Raw genomic sequence first — 18,716 nt, forward strand, 5'->3', positions numbered from 1 at the left:
AAATAATAATAACAAAAATAATGGGTTTGAAGTTGGGAGCTACTGTTAGACTTTTTCCTTTGCCTAATGCATTCTAGGAAGGAGCTTGTGGATCCATCTGGACTGTCTGAGGAGCAATTGAAAGAAATACCGTACACAAAAATAGAGTGAGTTTCTATCAGGATTTTTGTTTGTGAATATAAAAGCTTACTTTTTTTTTAATGTGAACTTTATTATACTGAACTAGGATTGGGTTTATACTTAATCCCTAAAATTTTATCTACCCCCGCTATATACCTCGCATGGGTTGGATGAGAACACTTCATCTTTTTAAAACCTAGTATTTTCTTTCCCAAATATGAAAAAAATGTCTTAATCTCTCCATGTGTGCCACACACTTATGCACATGCTGTATGTCTGTATCTTCTGTATGTACATCAGTCTGTACACAAGTCTGTTCTATGTGCTGTGCGTTATAGAATCAGGAAGAATTGAATGCAAATAACCAAGACCGTTTATTTCTTGAACTTATGCTTTCTTCTTACATGTTCATTCTGGCCATTTAAAGCACTATTTGACTTGATCAGCCCCCTTGCTTATCACGGGCAGCTGCCAAGGCACAGCCCTTTCCTTAAGAACAGTCATCTATTTTGCTGCAATAATTGCCCATTTGGGATGCCATGTCTTAATGCAGGCAGCTGCCTGTGACAGAAATGGAATCACACTTTGCATTCTAATTTGCTTCCTCAGCATCACTGAACAGAAAAGGGTGATGTTAAAGCTGCATATATTAAGTCATTCTGTATTGAATACTTCATTCTCAAAAACTGACGTGCTTGTCTGTGACCAAGGCACTTAGCAAAGCATTGAATTCCAGGTACAGACTCAAAAGGACAGCATCAGCTATAAATTCAGCCAGTGTAAAAAGCTGCCTCTTATACTATAAAAATAAGTAAATAAAAGGGCGGGTCTCTCAGCTGGCAGCTGCATTTTGTTTTTATTCCGAAGGTCTGATATACTGACCTGCTGTTGTGACTTTTGTGTCTCTCCTAGGACTCAAGGCGACCCGATACGCATTAGGCATTCACATTCACCTCGAAGTTACCGTCAGTATCGCCGCTCCCAGTGCTCTGATGGTGAAAGATCTGTTCTGTCTGAAGTGAAGTACGTGACTGGGATTATTAGCAAAGTACTGCTTTACTCTGGCTCAGAAATTGTACAGAGCTCGCTTGCATTTAGATTAGAAGGGGCATACATGTGATTATTTGATGCCATAGGATTCAAGTGATCCTATAAATAGTAGCTCTTCAGACCTACATGACTCAAAGAAGTAGAAAAGCATTTCTGGTCTCTTTTGGCCACGTAGGCTTGCTTGGTCCACTTAGAAAAGGGAAAATATGAAAAATAAACCTCTGTTATTCCTTGGCGATAAATCTTGAAGTTTCTAAAGGGAGAATTCATGAGCTGCTTTCCAAATACATACATCTGTAATTAGAATCAAAATGTCACTTGTATTAAGTTGCTTCATGAGAAATCTACTCAACAGTGGGTAGGTCGGTCTTTCCAAAAAGACTGATTTGTAGAGAAAATGTTTGTACACTGCAGCAAGGAGTTTGAGAGGCTAGATTCAGTTAGGTGGGATTCTGGGAGACATGTGGCACATGCATGATTCCAGGTGGGGCTGATCTCTTATGAAAATGAACTGTTCCTCAAGACCAGGAGGTAAGAAGCCCTGGAATGAAGATGGATTGAAAGGTGCTGTGGAGATTCCTCCACCCACTGACTATTGATAGTCAGCATGATAGCTTATGGATGGCTAAACTCAGGTGTTGACCTTCCACAGTTTGCTTAGGTAACTCCCTGGGTCAGTGTCAGTATTATTTTTGTGTATATTTCATAGTTTACTTCATTACAGCAGTATCTACTTTGTAATATCCTAATTCCAGTGCGAAAAATGATCTGGTGCCTCCGCTGCCTGTTACACGATCCTCAGATGTTAAAGGTCCCAGCATCCAATTTACTCAGCAGGTTAGTAATTACACATCCTTTACAATTTTCCATTTTTTATCTGTTAATTTATTTATTTGATACAGAAGGGAATGTAGTGCTTTATTTAAATAAGTTCTTTGTTATTCAGTGCTTTATTTAAGTAAGTTCTTTGTTATTCAGTGATAGTTAAAGCTGACTCTTTTTTTTTTTCCCCAAAGCAGTGTAGCAGGAAATTTTGCATTTTGCAGTCTGTTTTGTTTGTTTCCAAATACAAGGAATTCTGTAGCACATGCTACAGAACACATGCATCTGCTGTTAAAGATATTTTCTCAGTTTAAGCTCGATGCATCCATAAGAACATAAGTTTTCTAAAGGAAGATAATCAGCTCTCAAAATTTATTAAAATGTACAGGTTTGTTCAGGATTTGGTTGTAATGACAAACTTTATCCTCCTCTCACAGCTTGGGCTTGAAGTTATTATTTTTTTTTTTCTTTTTTTTTTTCAAATGCTGAATAGTTTTTAACTGACTGAAATCTCAAAAGGAGACAACTTACCATAAGTGTAATCACTAGCTTTTATCAGAAGTAACATTACTGAGATTGGATAGCTGTATTAAACTTAAAAACCGAGAAGGAAATTAATATTCAGAAAGCACTTGAGGTTCTGTTGTACTAGTAATCGAAACGAAAACAAACATACAAGGAAAAATTCCAGACATATTTCCAACTAATTTCCCGATATTAGAAGGGTATGTAGAGAAGGCTATTTCTCTAAGAGTTACTTGCTGTTTTACCTGGAGGAAGTTTTTCCAGCTAAACTATGTAGTTACAAGAAGCTTTTTTTACCTAAATACTACGTTTTATATACCTGGGTAAAATTGTATTGGCAGACTGCAAAATCTTCCTTTCTCCTAGACTGTTTATTATTATTGATTAGTTTTTGATTTTTTTTTTTTTTTGCTATCACTGCTGGAAATGAGATGTTATATGTATGGAATGGCATGTTCTACAAAAAAAATGAGTATGATTCATAATTCATGGAATCATGGAACACCCCCAGTGGGAAAGGAGCCATAAAGATCGAGTCTAGCTCCTGGCTCCAGACAGACCAGCCAGAATTCATACCCTTTGAGAGACACTCATACCATTGTCCAGACACTCCCACAACTCCAGCATGGAGGCCATGCCCATTGCCCTGTGCAGCCCGTTCCATGCCCACTGCCCTCTGGTGCAGAACCTGTCCCTGACCCCCAGCTGCCCTCCCCTGACACAGCTCCATGCCGTTCCCTCGGGCCTGTCGCTGTCACACAGAGCAGAGCTCAGCGCTGCCCTCCGCCCTCCGCTCCCTGTGAGGAGCTGCAGCCGCCATCAGGCCTCCCCTCAGCTCCTCTGCTGTGTGCTGAACAAACCAAGGGACCTCAGCTGCTCCTCACACATCTTGCCTCTCATGCCCTTCCCCACTTTGTAGCCCTCCTTTGGACACTCTCTGATAGGTACATGTCCTTTTTTTCTTGTGGCACACAAAGCTGCACCCAGTGCTTGAGGTGAGGCCGCACTCTGCAGAGCAGTACTCTGAATGCTCTGCATCATTGTCAGCAAAAGAAATTATTGCTTACCAACACAAAATTGTCATTTAGAAATCTAAGTATGAAATCAAAATAACAGGAAACATAAAAAATATCTCCTTCCCACAGCCATCCTCATGTCTGTTTGTCTGGCATATTGATATGCAAGAAGTGCATGCTCATACTCCATATAGTGTGCAAACTGCACAGAATTTAACTGGCAACACTTACCCTATTTTGTCATATAAGCAGTTAGAATCACTTTAAGTTCAAACAACTTTAAAACAGCAATCACCTTGAAGTGACTTCTTTCACTTCAAGGCTAGCTAACTTCAAGGATATTAGCATTCATGCTTATGATGGAAGAATTGTGAAAGGATTTGCTTCAGGAGGAATGGAGAAGTTGGTGTACTTAAGACAAAGCAAATTTATGTTCTTTATTTCAGTAAGTAACTTGTGTGGTTGATTCCTGTTCAAAATCAAAATCAGATTATTTCCATTATCCAGTACTGTGTGGCTTAAGTGGCCCTGGAAGAAATTAATATTATAGTGTTCAACATCCATAACCACCTCTCATTTCACTCTGTCCCAGACCTCCTTACAACAGTGGCCATTAATTCCCACTGAATACTGCTTGCTGTATTTGGCTAAATACCAAATAATTAGTTGTGGAATTTCCTGAGCAAGGAATATGAATTCAAATAGCACAGAGGAGCAGCAGCTGGGAGGGGAAGGAGGAGGCAAGAGGGAGGAAAAGGTTCTGTTTGATCCAGTGTAGAGACTTTCATATCCCTAGTGTATGTATCTGTAAACTGCCATGTCCTTCACCTACAGCAGTCATAGCTGCAGTTATCAAAATATGGCATTTAAATTCTGTGCTCTTTCAACAAGATATTTTTATTTGTTCCCTTCAGAGACGGAATGGATCTAAAGACAGCCTTTTAGAAGAAAAGTCTCAGCTGTCTACTAACGTCGATATTAAAACCAACACTAAAACGATAAAAACTGTACAGGTGTCACGCTTCAAGGTGGAGACTTGACTGCTGCACTGGAGGATGTTCTTTGGAAGAATATGTGTGTGTGTGTGTTTGTGCGTGCAAGGGAAGGAACTGAAGTTGAAGTGGTGGCAGTTTCTACAGGACATTCAGGAACACAGCCTGCTTGCTGGGAAGGCCAAGCAGTGCCTTTACCATTTGGACCATTCTAGGGGCGTGACTGAGGAGAAGCTGACTAGTAAGACAACCAGAAAATCCTCACAAAACAGAATGATCAGCAATTACATTTACAAAAAAAAAAAAAAAAAAGCTGCAGAAAAAACATGCTTTATGGTCTCCTCTGTAACTGAATAGCCTCTTTCCAAAAAATAACTGTTAATTAACATGATCAGGACCAGATGCTTCAAGAGAAGCAAAATAAGTCATATTTTTGGCCAGTTGTGCAATACACTGTGATTTGGAAAGAATCACCTTCACAGTTCCACTTGGTGATCAACTTGTGCCCTGATATATAAGGACTGCTAACTCTTACACAGTTTATAGCACAACAAGAGATGCTGGTGTTTTTAATACTGTTGTCAACAGAATCCATTTTTTTAGCTCAGAAATAATTGATTGATTGAAAACCTTGTAGCAAAGAGTTCCACAAATTGTACAGACTTACACTCACTCAGCAATTTTCAGTGTTCTGGATGGTGAATGTCCTTCTGTCATTCTGTGTAGAGGGCTAATTTAACTGAACATTCCATACCATAAAAATACATCTGTCATTTTATGGTAAACCATACTGGAAAAAATAGGGGATATGTACTTATCTATTGTATTGTTTAGCGATGCACTTAAGTAATGATAAAACTGGTAGAGTAGGATTTAAGAGAGCTAGTAAATAGCTCTTTTTATTTTTATTTTTTATTTTTTAATGACTAGACTAGCAAAGCCTGCCTTAATCTCTTTTCATATGAAATAATCAATGCTGATACCTTCTGTTATTCCTCTCTGAGCCATTTCTATGATGATAAAATGACAAAGGCAGTATTTCAAGTATGATAGTTGCAACTTTTTTTCTCTTTTCAGGGTAGGCAGAATAATTGTTAATTATGCTGCAGACTGAGCACGTTATTTTACACTATAGATCTGAAGTGATGCCTAGCTCTTCTCATGTCCTGTCACTTTGTACAAAATGCAGAAGCCATTCTTCTGCCACCCATTTGTCCACAGTTGGGGCAGCCTGGATTTGCTAATTACGAAACTTAGCAAAACATTTTTTAATGTTTGTCCTCCATAAAGTCAACCTGTTAGCTTTAGTGATTCATAGTGATCCTGTCTTTTGCCCCTAGCAACATCATACCAGGGGTCTTACAGCCCTTTCAGAAAAGCAATACTATTTGTGAGCTGGAGTATGTAATGGCACCAAAGTTATGCTTTACAAAAGGCACGGCATTTTCCCTGACAAAAGAGAGAAGTAAAATCTTGCATAATGTGTTTTATTTTTCACAGTTTTCCTAAATTCTTTTATGAACTGAGGTGGTCAAATGGATGCTGCTAGCTAGGGTGGTAGACATAATATGTTGTAAATTCCCATTACAACAAATTTGTCTGCAGGCTGAGAGATACTACATTGTTCCAGGCAAGGCAGATACACCTGGTAATATCTTTTCTCTGTACTTTGGACAGTGCTGCTTTTTCAGTAAATAATTTAAAGAGATGGAAAGCAAATACTGTTTTCATGGATGCTCTTCTGAATTTCATGGAGATGTCATTCTAGGACACTATTGAGCTTCGCTTAAGTACTTTCTCAGATTGCTTTAAAGCTTCTAGCTAAAGCAATTGCTTTTAGCTGTAAGATTGCTAAAAAGTGCCCTGAACTGTCGAGTGGTTTTATCAATCACTTTTCCAATTTAAAGTGACCTTTTATGACATTGATACGCATTCTTACAAGTGCTGTTACAAAAAGCAGAAGCAAAAAAAAAAAAAGCAAACCCAAACAAAACAAAACAAAACAAAAACAAAACAAAAAAACCCCACCCAAACAAACAAAAAAGAAAACCTAGCATGTGCAAAGATTCTGGTGAGGTCATCACAATCTTTTGCAAGACTGCAAGACTACTGAAATCCAACAAACCACGCAAGAACTAGTTAGAGTCTCTTGTAATCAAAGCCACTCATTTGTTCAAGAAAATGTTCCAAGCTGGAGGATTGCACACTTTGTAGTTTGTTGCTTTCTAAATCATTGCTATTGTTCTGGATTACTTACTCAGGTACAGGCAAGTAGAACACATTTGCTTCTTTAGGAGTATTTGTGTTATTTTTGTGCATTATCTGTACATAATGTCTGTATCTTGCCAATCTTCAAATATTATCAATCAGGAAGAAAACTGCTTCTAAGGTTTACATCCAACTTAATGTTTTCTGTTTGTTGTCATCTGCCTGGGAGCTTTTGTGTATTGTTGGCGGATACCATCAGCCAGATTTGTGGCATATTATTTACCCTACTGCATGAGAAAATAGGCTTGTACCTACTCTGCTGTTAGTAGATTTTAATTCTCAGTTCACAGCTGTTTTCTAGCCAAGCCAAATTGTTTGCATTTAAGTGGAAAACTTGCAGTGTCTTGGATTTGAGTTAGCTTTATTCCCTATGAGATCATTTAGAAAGCAGGATTTTAGCACCTCTGATTATCAGTCTGGAGAACTACTATAGTTTTTTCTCAGCACAAGGGAGCCCAAACTTAGCACATGTATTACATGTTAGTATTGATGGTGAAACAAACCAAAACATGGATGTGACTGTCAGCTAATGAAACAGAAAAAGAAAGTTATTCCATAAACATGCACTTCCTTTCCCTTCAAGCTTTTCTTAAGTCATTTGAGGAGAGGCACCTTTTCTCGTGAGGTTCCAAGTTCTGTGTGAGAAACCTACAAGAAATCAGTCACGAAAAGCAGTTCTTTTGGCACAGCTACAGTTGCCCTGCAGTTCTGTAGCCCTAAAACAAAGATGCATCTCCCACTTACAGCTGTGACCTACACCTATACTGTCCGCAGTTGTTACCTTCCCTAGCTTCCTGCACTGCCTAGAGGCAGTTGTGTTCTCAGAACTGAAGTTTGGAAGTATTTGCACAAGACAGGAATCAAGCAAAGTTTACACTGAGGCTGGATGTCACACAGACTTGTCATAAAATGGACAAATAACTGATAAAAATATGAAACATTCTTAGCTTAACTTCTAGTCTGCTGAAGTGACCTCTGGCCAACAATTTTAACTTTGTGCCTCTGTATTTGCCTGAGATTTCTGTAAATGCTATGAATAAGCAATCTGCAGAACTTAATATTACACCAACAATACAGACATATCTCTTTGTAGAACACATTTTATACGATAAAGATGGTTTACTATCTGTACCACAAAACTTACAAAAAGTTTGGCACAGATGGTCCCCCTGCTTTCTGTCTGATTTCTTTTGTTGGGAGCTAGCCTTGACCTGCAGTTTTCTGTACTGCACTTCTTATCAGTGACTCTAAGATTATAACTCATATTCTAATAAAGCTTATTGTATTGAAGATGTTGGTTAAAAAAATCATTACAAGTTGCCAAATCAGTCATCTTTACGCAGGTGAATAGTGGACTGAATATATAGCAAATTTTCTTTTGGGAAAGCCTGTTTAATTCAAAGCTCTCTAGAAAGATGTTTTAAAACAACATGCAAAAGCATATCTGTGATGTGATTCATATGCTCTATGTACATTAAGTATTCATGAAGCAACTATGTGCTTTATTTTAAACTGAATCTGATAGATGGCTGTGTCGATAATTGTGTCCAAGTTATTTAAAAAAGTCAAGTAAAACTTGAATTTTTAGGGCATTCCATGGTTGCCTCTGTGTCTTATTTACATTACACAAAGGAGCAAAACCTTATAAACATGCATTCATTTGACAGCACCATCTGGTAAAAACAGGTATAATACCAACTAATATGCACTTGAGTATACAGCCTCTCCAGATTAAGTATTTCTCCTGGTAGCAAAAAGTTGACAGCCTTCTATTTCATACTTCCAGTACATATACATGGTACAGATTCTTTCCTTATCTAAAAAATCACCAGAATGCATCAACAGACTGGATTACCCAACATACAGATAACAGTATGGCAGGTGCTATCTCCTCTTTATGTGCCCATTTTCTCTCTTCTCAGTAAGAGTTAAGAAACCTGCTACTCTCCCAGCTGGATAGTTTATGTAACACCTGTAGCATTAGATTTTCAGAAAACAGCTAGTTTTGTGCATTACTTCCTCAGTAAGGGTATAAACGTGTACTTGACTTTCTTCATATTCTTCTGTTAAATTTATTACAATTTTCTTCAATATTTCCTTCAATAGAACCTGCCCTAGTGAAGCTGGATGCAGTATGCTAGGTTAAAGAAGAATCTGGAACGTGACACTTCTCTTTCTGTGTACACCTTTCAAGAGTTCTGTTTCTCAGCTTTCATACTTTCTTCCACGGAGCACTGGAGTAGGTAGCAGAATTGAGGATTGGTGCAACGCTGATCTAGCACAAATATATCTTTGCTCTCTTCCTCGCCTAGGTCACCTGGGAATCTCTTACCCTGGCAACTTATTTTAATAAAATGAACAGTCTGTCAGACAGTGTAAAATAATAATGGAGAAAAACCTGAGATTCCTCACTTTTTTTTCCACAATTGAAGTCGAGTTAGCTACTCATAAAAAACAAACAAACAAACAAACAAACAAGAAGGGGAGTCCTAATGCATTCATATTTACTTATTTTTACCACAGTTCTATTTACCATTACTGTTTTAGTAATCGGTGCCCCTTACATATTCCTCTCTCTACCTATTTTTCCTTTTTTGCTCTTCATTCCACCACACCATGGAACAGTTAATACATTCTGATGCCTAAGATTACCCATTATTTTTGTTGTTCAAAGGAGGTTAACATTTTCGCCATCAATAAAATGATACTGGCTGTTGGCAGCTTTTTTTTTCTTTTTCTTTGTTTTTCTTTTTTAAAAGTCTTAAATATTACCCTTTCTTGTCCCGCAGTTCAAAACCAAAGACCCAGGTGCAAAACATTTGAACAGATGGTATCTTCAGGAAATATAGTCCCTAGCACAACCTCAAGCTTTCAAGAGCATCCAGTAATTACATTCTGAATCACTAAAAATTAATCACTTGTCTAAACTGTCTTCCCTTAAGAGAAACCAGACATCAACTCCCACTTGTGCTTCGATGTTGCATTAATAGTTTGCTTACATTAATACACAGGAAGACTTTGAAATACAGAACTTTAGCTTTTGCTCTTTTGATACAATCAATTAATGAACTTTCCTCCAAAAAAACAACAACAACAAAAAAAACCAACAGGAAATTAATTTGCTATTCTTGAAGTGCATTTCACTCTACTTGAAGTTTACTTGAAGTATCACAACATGTAGCTGATCTATGTAACTAGTTACAGAACTAGCTTGCAGTTCTTCATATTGGAAAAACACCTTTCCTCTTAGGTATACTAAATTAAAATTTCTGCTTTTCCTCACCACAACATATAACTCAGCTAACCCACCCTGAGTGCTACAGAAGGACATAGCTTCAGTTGCTATTTGGCAGTTAGTACAGCTTGCAAAAGAGAAGAGTTCCAATAACAGAAACATAAATCTTTATTTTTTTTTTTTTATGTCTACATAAACACTGTTCTAATACGGTTAGAAAGAACTCGTGTTACTATAAGCATTTTAAGGCTTAACGTTCCCAAGTTTGTAACAGCTTTTTCTTTTTTATGGAGTAGCCTTGCATGGCCACTTGTTTCAGGCTGGTTCTAACAGTTCTTCCTAGAAAAAAAGGCAAACATTATGAGATTAGGCACATGCAGCACATAGGTGTGTTCAGTAACGTCCTCTGAATTGCCAGATCCCTGAGACTAGTATGAAGATACAAGGATCAGCTTTTCCCTCATCACTCTGGAGAAAGTCAGAAGCTAATATCTGCAAATCCTATTTTTAAAGACATGCTCTTTGCATATCAGAGCAAAATTTCAGATCATAATCAACTATAATTTTGTGGCAGCTCAAACGCCTTCTATGTGGTGGGGATCTATAGAAAATTTTCTAGTAGGAACCCAGGCACATTACGTCTGTGCAGTACACAATGACAGTTTCGAAGAATGGTAAGCTGATAAAAGGGAGGATCATATTTAGTTATTTCATGGTGAAAAGCAAGGAACAGCCACGTCGCTAGATAGTTATTCATACTGGATTACCATTTATATGTACATTTTTCTTCCCAGTGTCTGACAGGCTCATATAAACAACTGCTTGCAAAAAACCCTTAAGCAATTACAGTGTTAGAAGTGTTGAATGAATTTCACCACTTCGTTCTCTCACAGGCACTGGTAAAACATTGGGTATTTCCAGTGAAATTTTCTGTTCCGTTATTATTTTCAACTCCAAAAAGCAAACAGCAATGTAGGAATCTTTCACTACTTAAGAACATACCTTTGTATGAACACATATGTGCGAAGTGAAAATACTGAATCTTGTGTTTATTTAAAAAATAATAATAATAATTGGACTAATTCTTCATCAAAACAATGTAGATTTTGTAAGCCAATTTGGTAGCTGCTGAGAGATTACTGTAAGAATATCTGGCTTCACCATGGACAACTGTTGGATCGCAAAGCTCCTTCAAAACTCAGTTCAGTTCACTTCCTTTTGCTTCTTGGCAGTAATTGGCTGTGAAATAACTAGTCTCCCCTCCAAAGGCTGCAATTACATTTTGATAGTTACTACTACAAACCCCATAATAAAATCTCAACTTATCTTCTGTTGTGTTTTGTTCTGGCATAGTGGGGAAAAAAAAGAAAAAAGTGCAACAAAATCATTAATGACAAATACCATTCTGAATTTTCCTTAAGTTTCTCCACTTTCTACACTCTCCACTTTAACAAAGTTTTCTTGCATCCATACTTATTTTTTGGAGTTATCACCATGATGCACTTCAATTCAGAATCCTTCTTTCCACTACATCACTTAGAAATGCTGGATGCCTCAGTGAAACACCAAGAACAAGAATCCAGACACATGTGCTAAAGATGCTTTTTGTTCAATGTTCTGGAATGCATTTTCTGCATAATGAGGTTTAATCGACACACATTGCACAAGATGTGAAACAAGCACATATTTTTTCGGGGTTTCTATTCCAGACAATGTATGTTTCAACAGAACTGCACCTTCCCATGGTTCAGTAACACTGGTCTGTTACAGTTGCTAAAAAAAAACAAAACAAATGTCCAGCATTTTTTTCTTTGTAGTCTTCATGAAGTACTCAACAGGAACAACAAGCGTGTGATGTAATATCATTACCATTTCTGATTTACAAGACTATCAGTTATTTCTTCACTTTGAGCTGAAACTTGTTTATACTTTGAATTTCCTTTCCGATGATAGTTTCTGTAATTTTCGTGTATGCTCTCAAATAATTCATTCAGTGTGGTTCGTTGGCGTTGGTCACCAAATTGGAGAAAAATGGATTTGAAGGATGAACCACTTGCTGGATAAGGAGTTGGCTGGGTGGCCACACTGAGGGAGTTGCTGTCAATGGCTCAGTGTCCAAGTGGACACTGGTGACGTGTGGCATTCCTCAGGGATTGTTGTTGGGACTGGTGTTACTTAACATTTTTGTAGGCAACATGGACAGTGGGATTGAGTGCACCCTCAGCAAGTTTGCAGCCATCAAGCGGAGTAGAACAGTTGACATGCTAGAGAGAAGGCATGCCATCCAGAGGGACACGGACAGGCCTGAGAGGAGGGCCCATGCCAACCTCATGGAACTCAACAAGGTCAAGTGCAAAGTCCTGCGACTGAGTCAGGACCATCCCACGCACAGATACAGGCTGGGTGGAGAATGGCTTGAGAGCAGCCCCGAGGAGAAGGATTTGGGAGAGTTGGTTGATGAAAAATTAAACATGAGCCTGCAGTGTGCACCTGCAGACCAGGAGGCGAACTATATGCTGGGTCATCAAGAGAAGGTGATTAGAATGTCAAGGGAAGTGATTCTGCACCTCTACTCTGCTCTCGTTAGACTCCACCTGCAGTACTGTATCCAGTTCTGGAGCCCCCAACGTGAGAAGGACCTGGAGCTGATGGAGCAGGTCTAGAGGAGGGCCACAAAGATGATCAGAGGGCTGGAGCACCTCTTCTATGAGCACAGGCTGAGAAAGCTGAGGCTCTTCAGCCTGGAAAATAGAAGACTCTCAGAGGCCTTCTCTTATAGCAGCACTCCAATACCGGAAAGGGGCCTACAGGAAAGCTGGGGAGGGTCTTTTTGTATGGGCAGGTAGCAACAGGATGAAGGGAAATGGCTTTAAACTGGAGAAGTGTTAGGAAAAAATTCATTACTGTGAAGGAATGAGACGCTGGGACAGGTTTCCCAGTGAGGTTGTGAATGCCCCTTTCTGCAAGCGTTCAAGGCCAGGCTGGATGGAGCTTTGATCAACTTGGTCTAGAGGGAGGTGTCCCTGCCTAAAACAGGGGGGTTGGAACAAGATTATCTTAAACGTCCCTTCCAACCCAACCCATTCTATGATTCTGTGTCCCCTGAAATGAGGTAAGTTCATAATGATTTGTCAGCAGTGAATCATTCCCCATCACACTTCCAGTATTGTCCCAAACATTCCTGGCTTCAAAAATTTTGACCTGCCTTCCCACTTTGCTTTTGTTGTTGATGAGAACCTAGCCATCAGGCTGGGTTCAACCTCAGTGTTTCAATTCAGATTTGTGCTCTGAAGTCATTCTGCTGAACTTAAAATAGAAAGTCCGCTTCATTATAGGAGAAAGCTGCAGGACACAGCGGCAGAAGATTACTATCGCTTACTTCATAAAACTGCAGGAGAGCTGGGGTGTCAGTACTTTGTCATCTTCTAGTACACTCCCTTTTCATGCTTGGAGGCTTTCACCACATGCCTATCCCTGTGAGCTTGTGAACTGCCAGGAAGATCACCCACGGCTACTGCACAAACACACTCTGTAAGAAGAGAGTTAAGCACTCTGGTAAGAATAAACCCTGCTAATTACCAAGGTAAGAGCCACATCTGCTAGGGGTACAGTATACTCTGCACTTTCAAAAGGGCATCAACACTGTTTTTTCTGTAGCGCAACAGTAGAAGACATTGATGACCAATATGGAGCAATCCTGCAAAGTGATTTGCTTTATGCTGCTCTGCTCCCACAGCCATTAATAACAAAAAGCTAATGCATAAAGGCAAAAATATAAGCTGTAGATACCTATTTGCGCTGAAAAAACTGGAGGCCTCTGAAGGAGTCTGGAAGTTACGTACAGCATACTCACAGTACAACTGTTCTCATTATCCTGGTAGACAGGACTGCTGAATAGTACTAAGAGTGGCCATCAACAATCCAGTTTTTCCCCCTTTTTGAATATCAAATTCTTCTTTTAAAAAATTTGAGGCATAAAATCTACTACGCAATTGCTCAAGCATACAGTTTCTACAGGTTTTTTCCGTTCTTGCAAAACCAGGGAGGAGAAAGGCAAATAGCCAGTCCCTTACACAGCCTGAGCAAGAATTCATTTGCCTTTTTTGACACCACATTCATTTTAGAAGGCAGTGAATGGGCAACACAGTGGCAAAAATGGAAGTACTAAAACTGACCGTTTTTCTCTGCCAAATTTCAAGATACCAATTCCCCAACATGCAAGTTCTTCGAAATTCATAAGTAAATAATGCTTTTATACAGCAAGCACTGTTTAGTAAGAGAGTTACAAGCACACGTACTCCTGTGATGCCATGTGCTTGCACCGTTGCTTGCTTTGGCCACTGGCAAACTTCCGCTTCTTTCACTTGGAAGAAAGCAAAAACCATGTTTTCACTTTAAAGACAGAGATACCCAAGCAGTACCATATGAGGAATCTGCAAATAATTGTCCAGCTTCACAGGTCAGACAGCACTCAGCCTCCCTTCCTCCCCAAATCCCCCATTCATTCTCAGCACTTCCAAGTCCGGAGGAGAGGGTAGGGGTTCCAGATGTTACCGCGGAGGCGCAGTGCTGCCCGCCGGCTGCTGGGTGGAGCGGAACGTTGCGTCCTGCCGTGGTGTTTCCTTTGCTCTGGCTCTCGTTCTGTCGGGCGGCAGTACTGTGGGCACGAGTTCTTTGTGTGGGTTCTTGAGCACCTGCAGGGACGCTGACACCACTGTTTCCCTGGGCAGCCTGACCAGCGCCTCGCTGCTGTTTGAGAAGAATTTTTTCCTAATACCCAACCTGAGCCTCCCCTGGCTCACCTTGAGTCCATTCTCATCATAACACTGTTACCTTGGAAGATTTCTGATGAAACACATAAGCTATTGAGTGAAGCACTTCAGAAACTTGGTCTTTTTCACTCCTTCAGAAATTTATGAGGATCTTCAATAAAACAGAATGGAAGAGTAGAATATGGTGGCTCCATTTTGATGTTGAATTAATGATGAGGCATTAGCTTCTGCTTGGTTTCCTTAAGATTTGGTTGATGATTTAATCACTGAAATTATTTTTCTGTGTCAGCTGGTGGTATTTTTTAAGCTGTTTTTAGCTGGATTTGGCAAAAGGATAGAGAAATATGAAGTTCCTAAAGATTTTGTGAAAAAGCAAAGGCTGTGTAGAGCCAAAAGAACTGGTGAGTGTTAGATACCAAGGGCTGTCATCCTGGGAGGGAATGGAGGTAACGTCTCAGTGATGCATACTTTTCTACAGTTTTCTTTGAAAGCCAGCTTGTGAGCAGTGCTGAGGTCTTCCAGAGGCAAAGAACATGCATCTCTGTGTGGATAGGAGTTGTATCCCCCAGCTCCGCTTAGTGGCTCAGACCCAAGTCTCATCAACTGCCTAACCTGAGCTTTTCCTTCTCTGTTGTGTGTTATTGAACACTTCTTTATTTTCAAAATATAATTCAACAGCTGAGTTCCTCGAATGAGGACTTTCTCTCCACCCTGGACAGATCACGTTATGTCAGATTACATGAATGTATTATAAATTTACCTTTGCTTGCAAAGGAGAATGGTGTTAATCGTTTGACCCAATTCAACAGTAAGTCTCTCCAAGGGCAGTGCTGTAGGACCATCTCCGGTTCCTTAGTCTTTTCAATAGTCATTGGAACACTAATAAGCAGTCAGAATCTGAATCTGTAATATCTTGTTTTACTCCACTCTTTCTGGGTGTGTCCTTAGTTTTCCTGAGTGATTTCCAGCACTTACCTGTAAGGGTAAGATTCCCTGTTATATTTTCTTTTGCAGGAATACTAGTTCCTGTCCTTCCTGGCTTGCAGCCTTTTGCTCCTGTTCCCAACCTCAGCCTGCTGCTCTGTAAGTTTTGCCAATTTCATTTTGTGTCACCGTGCCACAAAACATCTCGCTGAAAAGAGCTTCTAAAAACAAGTGACTTGGAGACGATTAAAATGTGCAGTAGAATAAAATAAAATAACTAAATATTATGTTTGTAGGTCCAAGAACAGTCGCACTTTAATTTATGTGCTTTATTCTGTGTTGTTTACTGTAGTAAAAGATTACAGACTGACCTATTCTTGTTTTTCCTCATATAGGATATGGAGCTGCTGTGGACAAAATATTTTAGTGATTGTTGTTACAGGAAATCCTGACATGCTGATAAGGAGAGTATGTATCTCAAGGGAGAGTTGTGAGCTGAAATATCTGTAAAATGCTTAGTGAGCAGTAAGTCATCAGTAAAATATTTTCCTACCCTGTTGTCTTGAGTGATCTGGAACACGTTCAGAAGCAGGCTTTCTGTGTACCTTCTCTGATTTACCGTCAAAGTTCGACGGTGTGGTTTCCTTAGATTTTGGGCGACTCTGTTTACGATTTCTTTTCCTGGCATCCACCAGAGGTCAGTATAGTGCCGAGAATGATGAGCTGTAGGGAAGGGAGGGAATTACCAAGCTTCTACCAGCTGCTAGCATCATAGCAGCGAGCTAGCAGCTAGCATATCCTATCTTTTGTCGGTACCAAATGTATTAGGGGAAGATTATGGAGCTGGCAGTATGTCAGCGTGAAGCAACCTCGGATAGTAAGACTGTTAGAGGTTGTTTCAACCCAGAAATGTGACAGTTACTGTATCTTCGGAAAGGTGTTACCACCAATCATCAGCATTCCAGATATTTGTGAGAGCTGAAGAAATGGCCAAATCTTGCTCAGTTCTTGTCACAGTGGCTCCTCGTATTACTACGAGTCATAAGTTAGAAAAATATTGTGCTTGATACTCAATTTCTCACCTGTCATTTCAGTTGAATGATCTTGCTTTATGAAGCCGCTCAAGTTCCCAGGATTTGTGCCTTCATCATTTTCTACGCTATTACCAATTTTAGCATTTTTCCACAGAGGAGAGGTACTCCTCTCAGAATCCTTTCAGGTTCTCTCTGTTATTCTTTTTATGACATAACTTTACTAGGAAATAATTTCACTTGTTTGAGTTAGAATATTTGGTGATGGCAGAAAAAAATTAAATCTGAGTCTACACTACTGATTTCTACAAAAGCACTTCAGCATTTTTTTGTATTGTCCCTCTTCCAATTTGCTAATGGACTTCAGCATCTCATTCCCTTCCTTCTCTTCCTTCCAACACTTGCTGATTGAATAAAGGTCTTCTCTGGGCTGCAGTGAAATACCAGATTCCTTTAGAACCGGTACTATTAAATGGAAATATTTTAGCTCCAAACCATAATTTTTTCTTTTCTCCAATGTACTTTACTTTTTATCTGATGTTCCTGAATACGTTTGCCATGGTATTGTCCATTCAGCTAGCTTGCACAGGCTCTTCTGAAGTTCTGCTCAGCTTCTAATTGTAGCCTGAATAACATTGTTGAGTTTAAAAAAACCCAGTAAAATACTGATGCTTTAAAAAATTCTGCTGAATGTGTGAGTTTTCTTTCAGCTATTTCCGTTGCCACTCTTCTTCACCTAGAGGATTTGTGTTTGGAGCTTTTTTCCCCAAAACCTACAAAATTATTAATTTTTTTTTGTAGGAGGACTGAATTTCAGAGCAACATCTTTTGTGTGTACACTGGCACTCACTCTCTCTGTATACATTAGATACAGTACCCTTGTTTTGAAGTACTTTACACTAGCTACTGATACATTTGCATATTCTAGAAATAGTTTTCATCTTCCAAATGTTGGTTAACAAAAACACTGACCCACTCATCTTTGCCAGCACTGTTATTGCTCTGAACTGTTTTTGAGAAGCTCAGGTGTTTAATGTGTAAATAGAGCAGCTCTTTGTTTTTCCACACTGGGTAGTAGTGGTAGTGAGAGTATCTTTCCAGGGTGTTTTCAAAAATTAATTTTATTCTTGTCACAGAAGATCTGTGATATTATGGCACTCTCCAAAGTATTAGGAGTTCATAATATTTGTGAGTAGGCTGCTCAGTCCATTTGGTACAGGGCACGCTCGAAGTAAGGCTTATAGGTTTTGTTTGACTCTATTCTTCTGCTTTTTTGGAATAAAGTTCTTTTTACCCTGCAGAAATGGACAGGACAATTGTGAGAAAAATTATAATCCCTTCAATTTCTTTCAGGATGTGTTCTCTTTGCAGAACCCCTTGGACAAGTCTAGGTCTACCTGTTTGTTTCTTCCCATTATCACTTTCCCTGCTGGTAAAGAATAAGGAGTGGAAGATATCCCACGTTCACCAAAAAGCTTGTTTATTCTTGTCCAGATAATCAGAAGAGTGCATCTGGGTACTAAACAATACAGTACTTTTTGTTGGCAAATGTGATTCCATAATCACTGCTCCTCTGCCTGAAGGGAGCCTACGCAGAACAATGTGTGCATGCATCAACAGTCTGCCTCCTGGTTCTGTACACATTTAAGATATCACAATTCCCTCTACTGTTGTTGCACTGCCATCATCTCTTGCCCTGAAAGGTGTGCTGGCATCTCATGACCGTAAGAACTGCTGTGTGTATCCAAATGATTTACTTTGTAAGGTGGTGTGCCTCTGGGTCATGAGGACTCGGGATTGGGAAGCATGAGAATGAGAGGATCTCCTAAAAAAAAAAAAAAAATTAAAAAACAACACTTTTATTCTGTCTTTCCCCTCTTGTGAAGGGAAATGTGACATTTTCTTGTCTATCCTGATGTATCCCTGCTAGGAGGTCCTTGTACTGATGTGGTTAGGAGTTG

The 18,716-nt window shown here is 39.4% G+C and overlaps 1 protein-coding gene and 1 non-coding gene across 2 annotated transcripts in view; one reads left to right on the plus strand and one right to left on the minus strand.

The window, feature by feature from the left end:
* The window catches only part of EPB41L4A (erythrocyte membrane protein band 4.1 like 4A), a 131,740-nt gene extending 123,366 nt beyond the window's left edge, over positions 1 to 8,374 (plus strand). The window contains exons 20-23 of the mRNA XM_031609903.2: positions 78 to 146; positions 1,033 to 1,143; positions 1,926 to 2,007; positions 4,448 to 8,374. Of these exons, the coding sequence (XP_031465763.2) occupies positions 78 to 146; positions 1,033 to 1,143; positions 1,926 to 2,007; positions 4,448 to 4,573 (388 nt within the window). The 3' untranslated portion in view covers positions 4,574 to 8,374. The remainder of the gene's footprint in view (positions 1 to 77; positions 147 to 1,032; positions 1,144 to 1,925; positions 2,008 to 4,447) is intronic.
* Positions 8,375 to 14,050: 5,676 nt separating this feature from the next.
* On the minus strand, positions 14,051 to 14,180 carry LOC116239730 (small nucleolar RNA SNORA13). Its single transcript, XR_004169154.2, has one exon. It is a non-coding gene; the product is annotated as a small nucleolar RNA SNORA13 (small nucleolar RNA).
* Positions 14,181 to 18,716: the final 4,536 nt, after the last annotated feature.

Source organism: Phasianus colchicus, chromosome Z, assembly GCF_987193195.1.
Source record: "Phasianus colchicus chromosome Z, bPhaCol1.hap1.1, whole genome shotgun sequence".
Taxonomy (NCBI): domain Eukaryota; kingdom Metazoa; phylum Chordata; class Aves; order Galliformes; family Phasianidae; genus Phasianus; species Phasianus colchicus.